The following is a 16,555-nucleotide window of genomic DNA, read 5'->3' on the forward strand; positions in this document are numbered from 1 at the left end:
TGAATGCGTGGCGAGATTTTGTTGTGAAATCCCGCAATATATCGAGCGATCGAACAGTGGTCGCTTGTGAAGCCAAAGAAAATTATATATTTGTATTATCGAGAAAAATACGTTGCTCTAGACATTCATTTTTGTCACCATTTTATATTTTCCAATTTTTTAAAGATACATAAGACATAATTGGTTGTAAAAAAAGTCACGAAGTGCTGAGCTTCTGCTCGAAGCCTTTGATTTGGAATGCAGTGAAACGACAAATTTTGCTGCGTTAAGATCAATATTATGATCACCTATTAATTGATTGTCAGTACCTTCATAGTGTTCTCTTAATGGTATCATTACTAAATAGGGGTTTCCTCTGAGCGGGTGTTAATTATGTTCTAATGAAACGTTTCAGACTGACTTTACCATGGCGGCTCAAAATAACCCATCCAAGAGTGCAAATGGAGATACTAATAACATTTTGCTACCACCTCCTCTGCCTGGAACTGCGGCTTTATTAAGTAATCAAAATTTATCTCATCATCAAGCTGGTAGATCGAGGTCAATTCAAAGTTCAGGGAGGATTATTGGTGCTGCACCCCGATCTCGACATCATGGCATCATTTCCCTAAGTGCTGGAGGATTGCCGGCTAGAGATAGGTCTCGTTCCCATTCTCTCATTGATGCAGATTCCCTTGGAACAAAAAGACGAAGGTATGTGGGCTCTTCATGTCTTCATCATTTATACTTTTTCATTTTGCTCTACCTTAAAAATATAGCAACCGCAGACCCTTTTCAATTATGCGCCTGTCTTTGTGGATAAGGCAATTGATCGATCGGCTCCCAGTTAATGAATGAGTGTAAATGTGCAACTCATAGTGTAATAAATAAAATGGTCATTAACAAATGCATCTTTGCGAGCGTGAAATGAAACTACCTTTTCAGTACATGGCAAGTTTAACTTTTTGGTAAAACCAGTAAAACATTGTTGATATTCATTAATACTGGCAAAATAATTAGAGCATGTGCGGCACAAAATTCACAATCGGAATTTAGGGTGTAAACACCGCTACTTATTTTAGAGAAAGGTGTTAAAATTATCTGATAAGGACTAGATGGGAAATGATAACTATCAAGGATAGTGTGCTGGGGGTTGCACATTAATACACCAGTAAATTGAGCCGCTACGTGGATTGGTTGCATTGCTTGATATCTATACGTTTCTAGTCATTTTGTTTATTCCATTTAATTTTAATTAATCAATACGAAGGGGAAAATCATCAAATAAGTTCACATGTATAGCATATTATTGAAGGTGTGAATCAATGGGTGTCTGTCAAGTGAATGGGTGAAATGCAATTTGATGAAAATTAGTGGGTAATATTTAGATCATACCATGATTATTTTCTTGCTTATTTCGACCGATAGAAAGAAATATTAATGTTTTGTGAAATAATGGTGTTTTTCACTATGAAAAAAACAAAGCATACACAAAGCCTTTTCATAGTTTAATTAGAAATTTTAAATTCTCATTATTGGTCAAATTGTATACTAAATCAAGGGTTAAGGGTCAAAATTCTGCAACTGCAATTTGACCGTTGTAATGCCTTTCAAATTAGATTGTAAAATATTCTTTTGTTGAATATCATATAATTACAATACATAATATCTCTATGTAATGTTAATAACATTATTTTCAGTCTACTCAGTCTCTAGTCATTATTACTCCTCGCGGATTGTCATAGTTGAGGTACAATTTCTATTTTATGATGAAACGATGCTCGACCTGCCTTTGTAATATTTATATTTATAATATACAATTTATAGTATTGCCATAAAGTAATATTACTATTTTTTGGGTTGTTTTCGATTTGCTCCTGAAATTGATAAATTTATATTCATTATTTTGATGGCAAGCAGGTTCCTCATGCTTTTCAAAATGATGATTATAATGAAAAACTTCATCCTGTTCATTTTAATAAAATGTTTTTGGCAGTCAAACTCATTAAAAATCTTGAATAGTAATCAAAGTTCAATCCACTGAAATGATTATCGTGTCTTTATGTTCAAATAAATGGCTGAGAGAACTTCTATGGAGGTTCTAAAGACTCATTTATAATTTGAAAAAATATCCATTCTCCACTTGTGGAATAATCTTATGGGAGAATGTGTTATACTTATCTCAATTGTGATTGATGGTTGAGGCCGCGGCTTAGTGGAAATCCATTGTGAACATGAGTTTCACTAAATAACTTTGCAGTTTCCACATAAAATGACTGAAACTCCTGTTATCTCAATTGCTCTACATTCATGTCTGAAAGCAATGGGTGATATGTTTTATGTAGTTTTGAGGGGAGGCGATCAACAGGTGAGTTCATTTGCGCCATTAGGGATAGACAGGAAAGGATGAAGGGTGGAGAGAAACCCGGCATCGGCATTAGCCTACTCTTTATGAAAGGTGCCAAGGGGTCCGCAGCTTAACGTACGACAGAAGGCATACTAACTCAAAGTGCCCTCCACAAAGCACCTCAAGTAGGGATCGAGATACCTTTGAAAAATATTCAACACCGCCGGGATTTGAACCCGGGCCCTCTGGGTGGGAAGCCAGTACGATAGCCACCTCACCATCTTGATCCCCGTATGTTTTATACTTCCTCAGGTCCGCTTTCTTGTGGAAAAAAAAAGTTGGAAAGTGATAATGTCTTGTAGAAAAGTTGAAAAGGGACTTCTAACAGAGTTATTAATCAGTAACTTTGCAAACATTTTTTAATCTTAGCTTAGGTAATTGATTCCTTTCTTGTTGGAAGGCTCACCGGAGGTCACTTTTTGTTACTTTAACTCTGTAGTAGTTCGAGATCTATCAAGCGGAGGCGCTTTGATGATGAATTGGTTGAATCTAGTTTGGGAGTATGTGGGAGTCCAGCATCCAAAATGGCCCGCATGCGAAATCCATCTATATCCAGTCCTAATGGTGAGTTATAATTAAACTTTTCTTTCATCACATATTTCATCTTAATCGACATTTGTTATTTTCTGATATATGATAAATTTTGTCACCTGATGACTTAAGTCTACCTATATGTTAGCCTCTGGCTAGCTGGTGTCCAGGTATGGTAAGACTCAACTTTAGCTGAATGACTTAAGCATGTACCTAGTTGTGGTTATTATTATGGCCTATTCCTTCAGCCCTAGTGGGAATTCAAGCAGTACAGATTGTATGTCATACTAGAGAAATTTAATCAGACAAATTGCAGGGGATACAAAATACAAAAGGAAATACGAAAATTTCAAAGTTTAAAAATTGTTTAGTTTGACCGGAATTCAAACCCTGATCCCTCGATGTCCAGGTGAATGGCTTAGCCAGTTAAACTACCAAGGCTTAATCACATTGCTTTGGTAGTTTAAATGGCTAAAGCACTCGGTTGGATGTTGAGGGATCTGGGTTTGAATCTCAGTCAAGGTTGAATGGTTTTTAAACTTTGAAATTGTTGTATTAGAGAAGCTTAAATTTCAGTTTATGTGTATAAAATCTTGGTGGCTTGCAATTGTGGGAAAAATCATCTAGATACTGAGTTCTGAAGTATTATCCCTGAACATCTCCAAAAAGATAAAGGATTTGAACTTGAAGGCAAATCAGACATCGGGAACTGTATTGTATACTCAATACATATACCGTTAAATTGCCTTTTCTTGCATTATATCATATCTAATTGACTTAATCTTCTCTCCTTGTGCTGATAAAGGCTTTTTTTTTCTCCTTGATGAACTTTCATTTGGAAAATAAACGTTTCCCACCACTTGTTACATGTGCTAATTGAAAAAAATCATTTTATAATTGTTTTTTATTGCAAAAATCTTGTTGTTTGTTCATTTGGAATTATAATACTGTTGAATGTTTTTAGAAAGAACTTTGTATTTGGGTTCAATTAAAATTTTTCTTCCTTGACGGCATATAAAAGGCACCTTTTTTTCTGAAATTATGGTTACAAAAATCATCTGCATCCTATATGTGAAGGTTCAAACTCCATGGGTTAATGTTCGACACTGAATATACTTAACACTTTCAGGTTTCACATCGTGGAATTGTTTGATGCCCATATTAAATGAGTTTGTAATTTTCCACAAGACTTTCTAAAAGTCTTTGGAAAATTAAAAACTCATTCAATGCTGAATGTTATTTTTGCCCCAGATGGCCTGTACTACCTATTTTGATTCAATTTTATTGACATATTTATTATTCAATTGAAGAATGTTGTAGCTGGAATTAATCTTAAGGTCATTGCTCTTGTGGTATGTATATCACGTTGCTTGCTTCTGTGATATTGAAAAATGTGTGAGCGAGAAATAAAACAAACTTGATTGTGTTCTTTCGCAACTGATCATAACAAGCAGTATGTGCTCTTCTATCCGAGTGGAATTATTCGTTTTAAAAAAATTACCCTGATGAATCTGACAACCAAAGACAATAGATTAAGCTGCACAATTAAATTCAAGCATACAATATTATATTGCAAACAGGGCAGCAGCAAGGTATTTTAGCTTTTTTGGTAATGACATCAATGAATGTGCCACCTATTCGGCGTATCTGAAATTTAACGACTAAAAGGCACTATAAATTATGTTATTGGGGTGTTATGCTTTTGCCCAGACTGTTTAACTTTTTTTTTCCTGTGTGTGCCCTACTAAAGTGATGTTGCGTCTTATATTCAAACAAATACGGTAGTTATTTCAGTAAGGTGACATTACATTAAGCAATCTAAACTTCATTTGTTGGTATAGATATCTAGCGACTTACATGTACTATTCATCTTTTGGACTTTCTCTTGTTTGATTTGAATTATTTCTTTTATCAGTTCTTATGAGATCTAGTGCCTATTATTGTTATGTATTAATGTTTAATCAATTTAAAGTATGGGCATTAAATTCATTGCACTGTGTGTGGCATTGAACTTCAGAAGGAGAAAGCAGTGGTACTCTCCTCCCATCCATGGCTCCACTGGCTCCCCCACCCAATCCTGACAATGTGCGAAGGCGTTTGTCAACAAGCAAGAGCACCAGTTCAGGAAATGGACCAAGTGGATCAGGACCACGACGGAGTAGGAGAGGTCCGCGCCATGGAACTCATGGTTCCCATGGAGTTGCAACCAGAGATTTGGGTCGTTGGAAGCCTACTGATGACTTAGCTCTCATTGTTGGAGTGCAGCAGGTGAATTGATGTGTAAAAATTAGGGACAAGAAGTATATGCTATAGAAACAACTTCATGATGCCATGAATTGATGGCATCATCTTTGGACAGCAAAGAGAAAATTCTTGTTTTATTTATAGATCTCGCCAAAGCATTTGACATGGTTTATCATGCTCTGTTACAATGAAGGTGCCAAAAATTAGGTATTGGAGGGGTTCCTTTGAACTGGCTGACCTCTTACTTATTAAAGAAGTCTGAGAGAGTTGAAATCATTCTAAGAACTGAGAAATACATTCCAGATACCCTCAAAGTATCAACTTCCAATTGGCCCGATTCTCTTTGTGATTTATATGAATATCTTACTTCCACTGAATTACTAAGTAATTTAAAATCTATATTATTTGCTAATTCAAAGAACTGCGGGAGATGCTGTGGTAGTAACTTTCACCGAAGTCTTCCATTAATACACATTAAAATGCAGAAATTTCAAAGTATAAAAATCATTCATCTTTGGTCAAGGCTACTTACTCTCTGATATTTCTGCATTTTAATTCATATTTTTTTTTGATGGAACTAACGTCGTTATTTCAGAAATATCTGTGGATTTCCTCGTTAATCAAACTCAGCAATTCCTGGATAATATTTAGAATTGGTGGAACAATAACAAAATGAAATTAAATTTTGACAAAACCCAAAACCATAGTTCAATAGCTTCAATATCTACTTTCAATTATCTGAGGGTGTATTTTCATCACTGCTAGTCTATCCATGTTAGTGAATCATGCCAGATACTTTTAGGCCTGAAGTTAAATGCAGTTGTGTATCAAATAATATTTCTTTTTAATACGGTTTAGTGTACCATCCCATCTTCTATACTAGTTTGTCTATTCCTATTAAGATAGTTTTTTGGGAATCTGCAGTGAGCCGGTTACAAAATTTTTTTAGTATCATTCATGGTTTGTTTAAAAAGTATCAGGAAAAGTTTAGGAAAAACATATTGATTTCAGATATTGTTACAATACATAAAAATTCTTCAAAGTACACCCCTTTGTCTTTGACACACTTTTGCCTGTGGCTTTTCCACGACCCAAAGTAAATAGGTGGATTCTGGATGGTCCTTATGGGTATGCGTGCAAGCTTCTTTGATGGTACTTAATGTCTCATGGTGGTGTCTTTTGAGGGGGATTTCACTTTTGGGAATAGGAAATAGTATGCTTTTGCTAAGTCGGGACTGTTAGGGTGTTGGAGAATCATTGCGATGCCGCTGCGGAAGGTCTTTGCTAGCAGACACTCCATGCTGCTCTTTGTCATCTGTCAAGACTTTTGGGACGAGTTTAGCAAAGATCTTTGGCATCACCAGATTTGCAGTGATAATGGTGTGCCCTGTCATCTTGTCAATGCCAATATGATCTGCGGTCATGTGCACGTTTCACTACTGGTCTGAATTCATGCACACGCCAGGAAAAACTTGTTACCAATACTTTTTATACAAACCTAGTATAAAACTGTACTCTCATTCTCTTAAAAATAATATTCCTCTGCTACATATTAATAGGGATATTACGGCTACTTCTTGTACCCATGTGGCAGAAGGAATAGTAACAACATTCATGTTACTCACCAAAAAAGATCTCATGCAACACTAAATTATGGTCTGAATCTGCATCCACACTTGGGAATCTGTGTGAGTTGATGAGGGCTGCTTCTGAATATGTCAAATGTTCATTTAATCTTACTGGTTTCAATCTATTTCTCCTCGCATCCTTCATATGTACATACTCGTAAGTTTTTGATGATGTTTGAACCAGGTGTTAGTTATTATGAAGCCCCTTGTTCTGCAGAACTCATCTTATTTTTCTTAGTGTTAATTTCTAATTTATAAACTCCACTCTTTTACCTCTCTCATACGCCTCCCTTCACTTGTCACCATGTTCCAATCTCCCATTGCTATTAGGGGGCAAGTCTATGGTTTCAAAATAATGTAATTAGTACTGGTGAATTTTGTTCAGGATTCCTATTAGTAGTCTGCCCCTCTCTTTCATTATAACTCCCAGTGTTTCCAATGCTTTCTGGTGATGTGGTTCTTCTTATTTTGAGGACTGTATATCAGAGTGATCAGCTGACTAGGAGAAAAACAAAATTACTCACCCAGTATTAAACATTCAAAGGTACATGATGAGATACATAATTGCAAGGAAAATATGTAATTCTGTATATGCACACAGTAATAATAGCAAATTTTGAATTTTACATGTTCTAAGTGTTTGTTTGAAATATTCTTTAATTCAGACAAATGACCTGCGCCTTGTCCATCGAGCTGTCAAGTTCTCATGTCGCTTTACAATTGCTGAAATACAAGCGAGGTGGTATGCCCTTCTTTATGATGCTACTGTGTCAAGGCTGGCTGTTGCTGCCATGAGAAATTTGCATCCTGAGACAGTTGCCGCAGTTCGAGCTCGTGCACCTTATTCCCGTGCTGAGGAGGAGATTCTGGGAACTGTAAAATCGGTAGGGGGAACTATTTAGGGTAACATATGTTCTCTATTTGAATAATAAAAATGTAAATTTCTTGTAGTAAGTTTTGCACCACTGTAAAAAAATGTATTATGCTTTGAATTTTGCCCCTTAATTCATACTTCATCTGATCGGTAATGGAATATAATTCATTCAATGATGTTAATTAGTGAAAATTAATATTTTTCTTCATGAACTATGAACGATTTCACTTGCTCTTGTGATAGTGGCAATATGTCTTGCTTGTGATGAAAGCGATTATTGAGGATTATTCTTGTTTGTTTTTACTCTTTAAGTTCTACTGGAAAATAGGCCGGAGGATCCCAAAAAGTTACCGAAATATACGATATGTAATGGAATAACTCCAGAATGTCGTACTGACGAAGTGCATTACAGTAGTTTTGGGTCATACACTTTGATCATTTTCTCTTCTTTTGTAAGTTTGTGCAATCATGGCAACTGTTTTGTTGTATAAATGAAACTTGAGTGTACCACATTTCCTAAACATATTGCTTGGGAGTCATGAGCACTTTGAAATCATATGTAACTTTCAAAATACCAATTTTTTCATTTTAACTTAATTTTAAAAAAATATTCAAAATTTCAGTAGTCTTAGGGAGTAAAAAATTATTTCATTGAGTAAACGTCATTGTTCCTCTCCAAATTTGTGAAATTAAAAATCAACTGATAGTGACAGTGAGACAACCTCTCACTAAGTTATTAAAATATATTCGTACAGAATAGGGAAATTTTTTGAGCAGCAGAAGACTCTCACCATGGTAGAAAGTAAAATGAAGTTTTAATGAAATTATTATGTTGTTGTGAACAACTGTGGCCTTTAAGCCTCATTTCCTTCATGTTGGGAATATAAGCATATTTGTTGGTATGTGGTATGTGTTGTGGTTGTGTTGGTATGAACACAGTATGATATGTTGTACTTAGTGCCAAGGATTAGCCTTCCGGCATGTAACATATTTCGTTTAAAATTGATTTGGGACTTCCTTACTTTTTCAGACTTCACAGCCTACCTTAGAAGTGTTTCAAGAGCTTTTGACTCAAAATGTCCATGTGTTTTGTCCAGTTCGCACTCCAAAGGCTCTGCTTGCTCATTGGTCTCTGATGAAACAGTATCATTTACTTCCAGATCAATCAGGTTTGTAAAAATGCTTTTGATTTTCTTTCCAGACTAGACATTAATGTAATTCTTAAATAACTAATAAGTTTAATGTTTCAAGAACATCACACGGCCTACTTTAAGTTTTGAATAACTGCAGTGTGAACTTGAAAACCTGGTGAAAAACTTATTCATTACAGTTATCAATTAAATATGCACTATTCATATCTTAGGAACAGATAAGGTTAACTTATTTTTTCCCCTATGCTATGCCCCTACTTTCATTATAAGGGGGACATTTTATCTCTCTGTTTCTTGAGATGGGACAAGATCCTCTTGTGAGCTCTAATGGAGAATAGGGATCTTCTAAAACAATAGAATGAGTGTTGACAATTTCATTTAATTGTCCATTGCAAGTTGCAATCATAAGTTCCAATAATTATTAAGTGCATTGCCATCATCCTGAATCATAGTACCAAGAGTGAGTGAAGATAAACGAAGGCATATTTGAAACAATCCATAAGTGCATTGGATAGTTATTCATTAAAAAAATAACATTTTTATTAAAGAGTGCCAATCACTCACATGGGAAAAGACATTACATTGTGGAAAGTACAATAGAGGAGAGTTCATAGATTATGGGCAAAGGAATTCAGTTGTTGATGAATGGGTGGAAGGTCAATGGGGAGTAGGTAGGGATTGCCACAAAGGTCTCACACCCCTGTGGGAGAAGGGAGGTGAGATTGAGAAGGGATTTCCTGCTTAGCTGTAGTCTTCCTTCACCCTTGAACTACTCCTCAAATGCTTAATAACAGATTTCCATCCCCTCAATTTCAACTACCATTCTCCAGCAAGTTACTTATCATCATCATTTCTTGATTACATATGACTTGCTAATTAATTATTCTTTCAATTTTATTAAGATTGTTGGTGAAAAAAATACTCCCAACCTATCAGTTCAAGTGAACTGTGTCTCGTCTCTTAAAGTTGTACCTTTTCTTTATTCAGAAACAGGAAAATAACTGTATGAAATCAACTATGTTGGGTACCCAATATGTATCAAATATGGGATTACTGCACCAAGAGTGCTTTGTGTTCTAAAGTAAAACCTATCAGTAGCCTTAAAATAATGGAGGAGCAGGTACAAATGATAACTGCAGAGAACTTCTCAATCTTTGGAACAAGTTGTTAAGTCATTTTCTGGAAGTCTGTGGGGTAACCCATCTCATTTCCCTTCATAGATCCTTAAGGCTTTGCACGGTAACTAATGAGTCACTAGGTTTTTCCACTGGTTTATTTTTTCCATCTCCACCAATGTTTCAATGAATGACTCTCTCATCATCTTCTGGGCAATGTTGCTTCACCACATGTATTCCCTCCTTCCACGAAATTATTATTCAAATTCTCAACTTGAGAATAAGAAGAGCTGTTTTCATGAGACACCATGGGCTCCAGCTTTTTTCAAAGAATCCTTTTTATTATTCATTTAAGATATTTTCATGCCATGGCTTTTGAGATTGTGTAGTTGTTCGACTGAGTATGGTATGACATAAGGCCCCGAGGAGAGAAGTAGATGAGACTACAAGCACACATTGTGATTAAATGAAGAATACAAGGTATCTTTCCACTGTCTTTGTGACGCATTGTGATCGTTAAAAGTTAGACAGTATTACGTCAAATTATTTAAAGCTGTGGAAAAAATTCTTTTACTCAAGTTGAGAATTTGAATTGGTGCATTATGGTAGGAGGAAGGGTGTAAGTGTGGTGAGGCAATAGTTCCCTGCATACAATGAGACTCGTTCATTGAAACAACGGAGGAGATTGAGGACCTAGTCCAGTAGAAAATCCCAGATGACTTCACCGATACCATTCACCAGGAAAGCACCAGACATTTTTATGACTCTCTCCCTCTCTCTCATGCAGCATTTGATACCAGTGATGCAACCCAGATAGCAATCATGATAAATCCAACTCCTTGACAGTAGCTACTTTTGCACTTATTATTACTCCCTAATGATACTCCATATATTTTTTCACCGCAAGACCAAAAATTCTTTGGATCTTATGACTTACTAAAGTTATATTTGATACATCAGACTTCTCCTGTGATTTCGTTTGATCCCTCTGATTTTAGATTTAACTTAAATAATGTGTTTCCCGTATTTGATTACATGAACGTATAAGAACTTGTAAATGTAAACGTTATAACTATTAAGTGGTACATTGTTAAACCCAATTTTTATACAATCTCACACTAATCATATGATCCAGTCTTCTTCTTTTAGACTCAAAATTGGACTAGGTTTGTTCTGTAAATAATATCAAACCGTATAGTCAACTTCAGATCAATGTGCAGCAATCATTCTATCGGGGGTCTAAGTGTGGTATCATGACTCATTCAGTGAGAGTTCACTTTTATGCCCACTGTCTCATAAATTAACCCAAGTGTGAGGCAAGGCTTACCTAAATTGTTATTACATTGAGATCCTCGTAAGTGTCAGGGTTTCAGGAAAACATTTGGATGATGAGTGATATCTCAAATTATGATTTAAATTGTTAGATTAAATGATTTCTCATTTGAATAGTTGCAGTTGATGTTTTATATTGATGAACTGATTTGTTGGCACTTCTACATAAAATATGCAATTTCAAATTTGGGAGAGGAAATCACTGTAATCAACCTGAGCATTCATTTGATAGGTGAAGGTAGAGTTCACCTTATACTAAACCCTGTGGTATATGAAATTTACGCAGACTAGAGAGGCAACTTTCTTTCCCTGTGCTGCCAGTAATTTCCCAAGAAGGTCTGGTACCCAAAAAATATCATGACTGAGTCAGCGTCTCTAAAATTACTGAGAATAGAAATCGCAAACATTTGGCTGCTGCCTGAGCCCTTATTGGGTCATGGCATTATTGCTATGAATTTGGTGACTTAAGTGATTACTATTTTTTCTCTTTTAATGCACTAATATAATTTCACATTATGAGCTCCCACACTTAGCAATTTAAATATTTACTTTCCTTAACAGTGCAAAGTCTGCCAAGAAGTGATAACGTGTTAAATTTCTCCGATGCTGAAGACATGGTGAATGATAATGAATTGGGCGACCCGACAAATGAAATCATGGAACAGGAATTGGCTATTGCTGACAGGCACGTTTATAATCATATTAAATCAACTTTTTTAATGCACAATGCTTTAAATTTATGAACTGAGTTTTTTTACCTTTCTGATCCAAAATATTCATTTCTAGACGGTGCAACAGGGAGATTCGGCTGTTAGAACGAGAAGTTGATCGATGGCAGGTTTTGGTGGATAGTGTCACTGGCATAAGTCCTCCAGACTTTGACAACCAAACTTTAGCTGTGTTAAGAGGCCGCCTTGTTCGTTATCTCATGCGTTCACGAGAAGTAAGTAATTTTATGGTAATAACAAGCTTTTTAAAAGAAATTTAAGTTGTGCATACTCTTTTTAGGGTAGAAAAATTAATTTATAGATTTCATTCAGAAATTAATTTATCAAAATATGTTACAGTGTTGTTTATTTCTGTTAATTTTACCCACAACCAATTGGGATTAATTAGTAATAATTACCCCAGAAGTAGCATTAAAACATAGGTAAACAATAAAATCTGAAGTATTGGACTGTTGCTAATCCAAACCTAAATTATTGAACCACTGCATCAGATGCAATGTTGAGACCAATGATGGAATTGTCTCTGAACAGTGTAACATGCCTTCTATTTCACTAACCTATCCAGAATTTGTATTTAGTTTCCCACAATGAATGTTATCATTAGTTCCATGGCTATGTAGAGACTGGGTGCAACAGTACATTGAGCCTTTATGCTCCTTGTTCCCTGCAGTAGCCCAGAATGAGGGGTCATGAAGTCCCCATTATGGCCCGGGGGGGGGGGGGGGGAGGGGGGGGGGGCAAGTATAAGTTGCTGAAAGTGAGGAAATGGGATGCAGATGGTGTAACATCAGTTGAAGGTTCCTGAACTAAAAAGAGTGGGGATCACATTTTGTAGAGTAACATCAGATTAACCAATTTCTCTAGCTGATTAAAACTGCTGCTAAAACCATCAGCCATACCATAACTAGGAAGTAGCCTCTTGGCTCAGGCTATTCTTATTGTCTTAAAACCATGCTGAGGAAGTTGTGATGAGATAGTTTTATAAGGTCACCGATAATGATCAGTGCTTGGTTGCTGATTGTTTCCTGATTTGATAATTTTTATATATATAATAAAAATAACAAATTAGAATTATCTGTTACCTCACTGTCAAGTTAATGGCAAACAAAACGCACATTAATCCAAGAGTCAGTGAATATTGCTGTCTCATTAATCATTACAGGGATTATTACTGAATAATGATTGAATTGTCTGCGGAACCAGGTGTTATTCTTCCATTTTGTGCACTCCTTTGGTTTTTCTAATGGCAATGATGATTCTCTTCTTAAATTAAAATCAAGGTGACAATTTTTCTCAATCACTACACAGAAATTTTCTAATCTTTCTTTAATGATCCCAACAATTACGGTGAAGAGTGAAACATTCAATGACCTCTAGTTACTGAATCTTTGTGGTTTCTAAATTCATGATGCTTTTTTTGCTGTTATGCCCAATAGATAGTTGTCTGATTAGGAATAAGCCAGCATAAATTTCTAGGATAGTCAGTCCCTCAAGTGGACTTCAGTGGCTTTAGACTAACTCTTGAGTCTAATGGTCTCTACCCTTCTAATGAACTGTTAATATTGTGTTGCTAATGAAGTTTGCCCTTAACAGGCTTCAAAAAGTAATTTGAAGCTTTAAATTGAAATAATGTCTAGGGGATGCTGGTTAATACCCTTGTTCAGAATTCAATCATGGCTAAGCTTATTTCACTTTTACCTCTACTGGGACGGCAAGAACCAGCCTGTTAAGTGTGTCATAACCAAAAAATGAATTTTAGAGGCCTAGCAATTCCCCCGAATAGAAAACTGAAATATTGTGAACTTGTAATTTCTATATCTTTTTTGAAATTTTCAGATAACCGTCGGCCGATCTACTCGAGATCAGACTGTGGATGTAGATCTATCTCTTGAAGGCCCAGCATGGAAAGTATCCCGTCGTCAGGGTACCATACGGCTGAGGAACAATGGTGATTTCTTTGTGTCAAGTGAAGGGAAGAGGCCCATCTTTGTTGATGGGCGTCCCATCATGCAGGGGAACAAATATAGACTCAATAACAATTCTGTTGTTGAAGTAAGTTCAGTGAATGAATCTATGAATTCTTAAATGAGTGATTGTACTCCAGATGTGTTGATTTCTTGCTTGGTTCATTAAGCGAAGTTCATCCATAATTTTATCATTATGTCATATATATTTTTCTCAGTTCAATTAATGATCCTTTCTCTGCTTTTCAGATTGGTAGTCTGCGGTTCATATTCCTAGTGAATCAAGACCTTATAAGTGTTATACGTCATGAAGCTGCCAAGATGAACTTGCAGATCTGAATACAAATGGTTATTTTCCATACTGGCCATTAAATTATTTTAGGCAGTCCTAAATATATAATTTCATTCTCGTTATAGATAGGTGTGCATTTTTTTAAACTGTCATGTAGTGTTATGGTACTGGCACTAAAGTTATTTTTCTCTGATAGAATAACTTTTTAATTATTTTGATATTTTATAATAGAAATCACTTTTTCATTAAATGCTGGATCCAAGGTTTAATAAAAAGTTTCTCATAAATATCAAGCATAAATGGGATTAATTTATTTTGTCTTCATTATTCTAGCAAAAATAGTTATATAAAGTCAGGTCATAAATTTAAACTATCTTCATATTGAAGTTGATGAATGAATACATTTTCATGAACCTCATCTGCTGAGGGTATAATTGTTCTTCGATTATTGCATTTAAATTGCACCCACACATTAAATCTTGTAAAAGATGATTGTGATAATTTTAATGAAAGTGGCAAATAGGAGAACATGTATACATATAACCAGGAGTCTCCTCACCTCTGAGCCTCCAAAGATGGAGAAACAGCGTTCTAATGTTTTAAAAAAATCTCTGTATTTTATAATATTAAGACTTTTCTAACTTAAGTAGATAATAGACTTCATATTATGAACATTCAATTAGCAGGTATTTATGTGCAAGTTTTACTATACTTAAAGCCTTCAATTTATATTGAGGATTACTTTTTAGATTCTTGATATAAACATATGTCAACGGGCTAAATTCAAAAATGTTTCTAAAGAATCATGATATGATGGTCGGGAGGTTGCTCAGAATTGATGTGTGTTCCAATCATCACTTGTGCGGAAATTGACTGAAATTTTGGGGTTTGTTATGATAGCATAATGAACAGTAAAAGAATTTCAATCATCCGTCAAAGGTAATGAGAAACATTTTCTTGGAAATATTGACTTGTGAAAAATGTGTGTCATTTCCAGAGCATAATTTTTTCTAAGTGTCCACCGAATGCTAACAGTTAAGATGGTATATGAAGAAGGTCTTGTTTGGAAAAGGAATATTTCCAATGAACATTTTCACCACAAATAGTAAAAATTAACAATTGTATAACCAACTACGAGAAGGGTGTGGCAGTCTAGGGGTAGAGCATTGGAGTGTCATCATTACTAAACGGATGGCTAAGGTTCCATACCTGGGTATACCTCTGGGATTCTTTGGCTTCATCCAAGCTGGGAGACTTTTTTGAGGTACCTGAACTTTCTGGGAAACCATTGGTGGTACAACGAACAGAACTGGCCCCCCCTACCCTGATGTGTGAATGTCGCGCACTGTTGGGTTAAGTATCTGGTGAACTCTACCATGACCTACCAAAATGACCTTTGGGTTGATAACTGTGTTTATAGTTTAACAAGGTCAAGTTTTAAAATGAATGCTTAACTTTAACCTCTTGTCAAGGCCAAAATTCAACTTTAAGTATGGCCACTAATAAAATTCAAAACAAACCGCTATACAACTAAATAACAGACTATTACTACAATGCTAACATTCACTAAGGAGTGATCTTGTATGTTTACAATATAGTATTTGTCAATAATCTTCAAGTTAATGATCATAATAACTAGCTAGTGTATTTAAAAAGATAAAATTGGGCTTAAAGAAAGTCGATGACAAAAGCCTGAGCAATCCTTCGCAGCTTCATGTATCCTATAAAACTCTTAAATGTTTATTCAATACCTACCCTCCATGTTTTTTGTTCAAAACAAGCTAAGACTCCAATGTAAAAGCTTTATTCCTTACAGTTTATCATTGCAATGGGTAAAAAGTATGGCATAGCCATATTCCGAAAGACAAGCCTGCCATCCAGACTTTCTTATTGAACTGCCAAATTACAGGTTGGCTCCATGTCACTTCATTGTCTTGAATAATCAAAGTCTCTTGTGATAGGTATTTCTAATTAGTGGTGCCACCTTTGAAAGCTAAGGCGCTTTCCTTCTCAGAATGCACTAGCAGTATGACACTTCCTTCCAGTAGAACCCTATCTCATAAAGTGTAAAAATTATGAGAGAACTACATCCTCAATGACTGTAATCAGATATTGTGTGTTGTCTGCTAGTTTGTGGAAATCTTCAACCACTAAAACTGACCACTGCTGTTGTTAATGGAGTTATTTGCTAATATTTCAATCGAATTACATCACGAGTGTACCAAACTGTTCCCTAACTTCCCACATGGAAAATGGCCTATTAGCTATTGTGAACTTCAATAAGTCTTGTGATCTCGCAAGTGACAATTT

At 35.5% G+C, this 16,555-nt stretch overlaps 1 protein-coding gene across 1 annotated transcript; it reads left to right on the top strand.

Moving 5' to 3' along the window:
- The first annotated feature begins 52 nt into the window (after window positions 1-52).
- Rcd5 (microspherule protein Rcd5) lies at window positions 53-14,502 on the top strand. Its single transcript, XM_071587393.1, has 10 exons — window positions 53-300; window positions 395-693; window positions 2,826-2,950; window positions 4,935-5,185; window positions 7,455-7,673; window positions 8,694-8,832; window positions 11,823-11,946; window positions 12,048-12,204; window positions 13,826-14,041; window positions 14,203-14,502. Exons 2-10 carry the CDS (start codon window positions 407-409, stop codon window positions 14,290-14,292), a joined length of 1,608 nt encoding a protein of 535 aa, XP_071443494.1. The 5' UTR covers window positions 53-300; window positions 395-406; the 3' UTR covers window positions 14,293-14,502.
- The last annotated feature ends 2,053 nt before the right edge of the window (window positions 14,503-16,555 follow it).

The sequence above is a fragment of the Hetaerina americana genome, unplaced genomic scaffold, assembly GCF_022747635.1.
Source record: "Hetaerina americana unplaced genomic scaffold, ioHetAmer1.1.p SCAF_3, whole genome shotgun sequence".
In the NCBI taxonomy this organism is placed as follows: domain Eukaryota; kingdom Metazoa; phylum Arthropoda; class Insecta; order Odonata; family Calopterygidae; genus Hetaerina; species Hetaerina americana.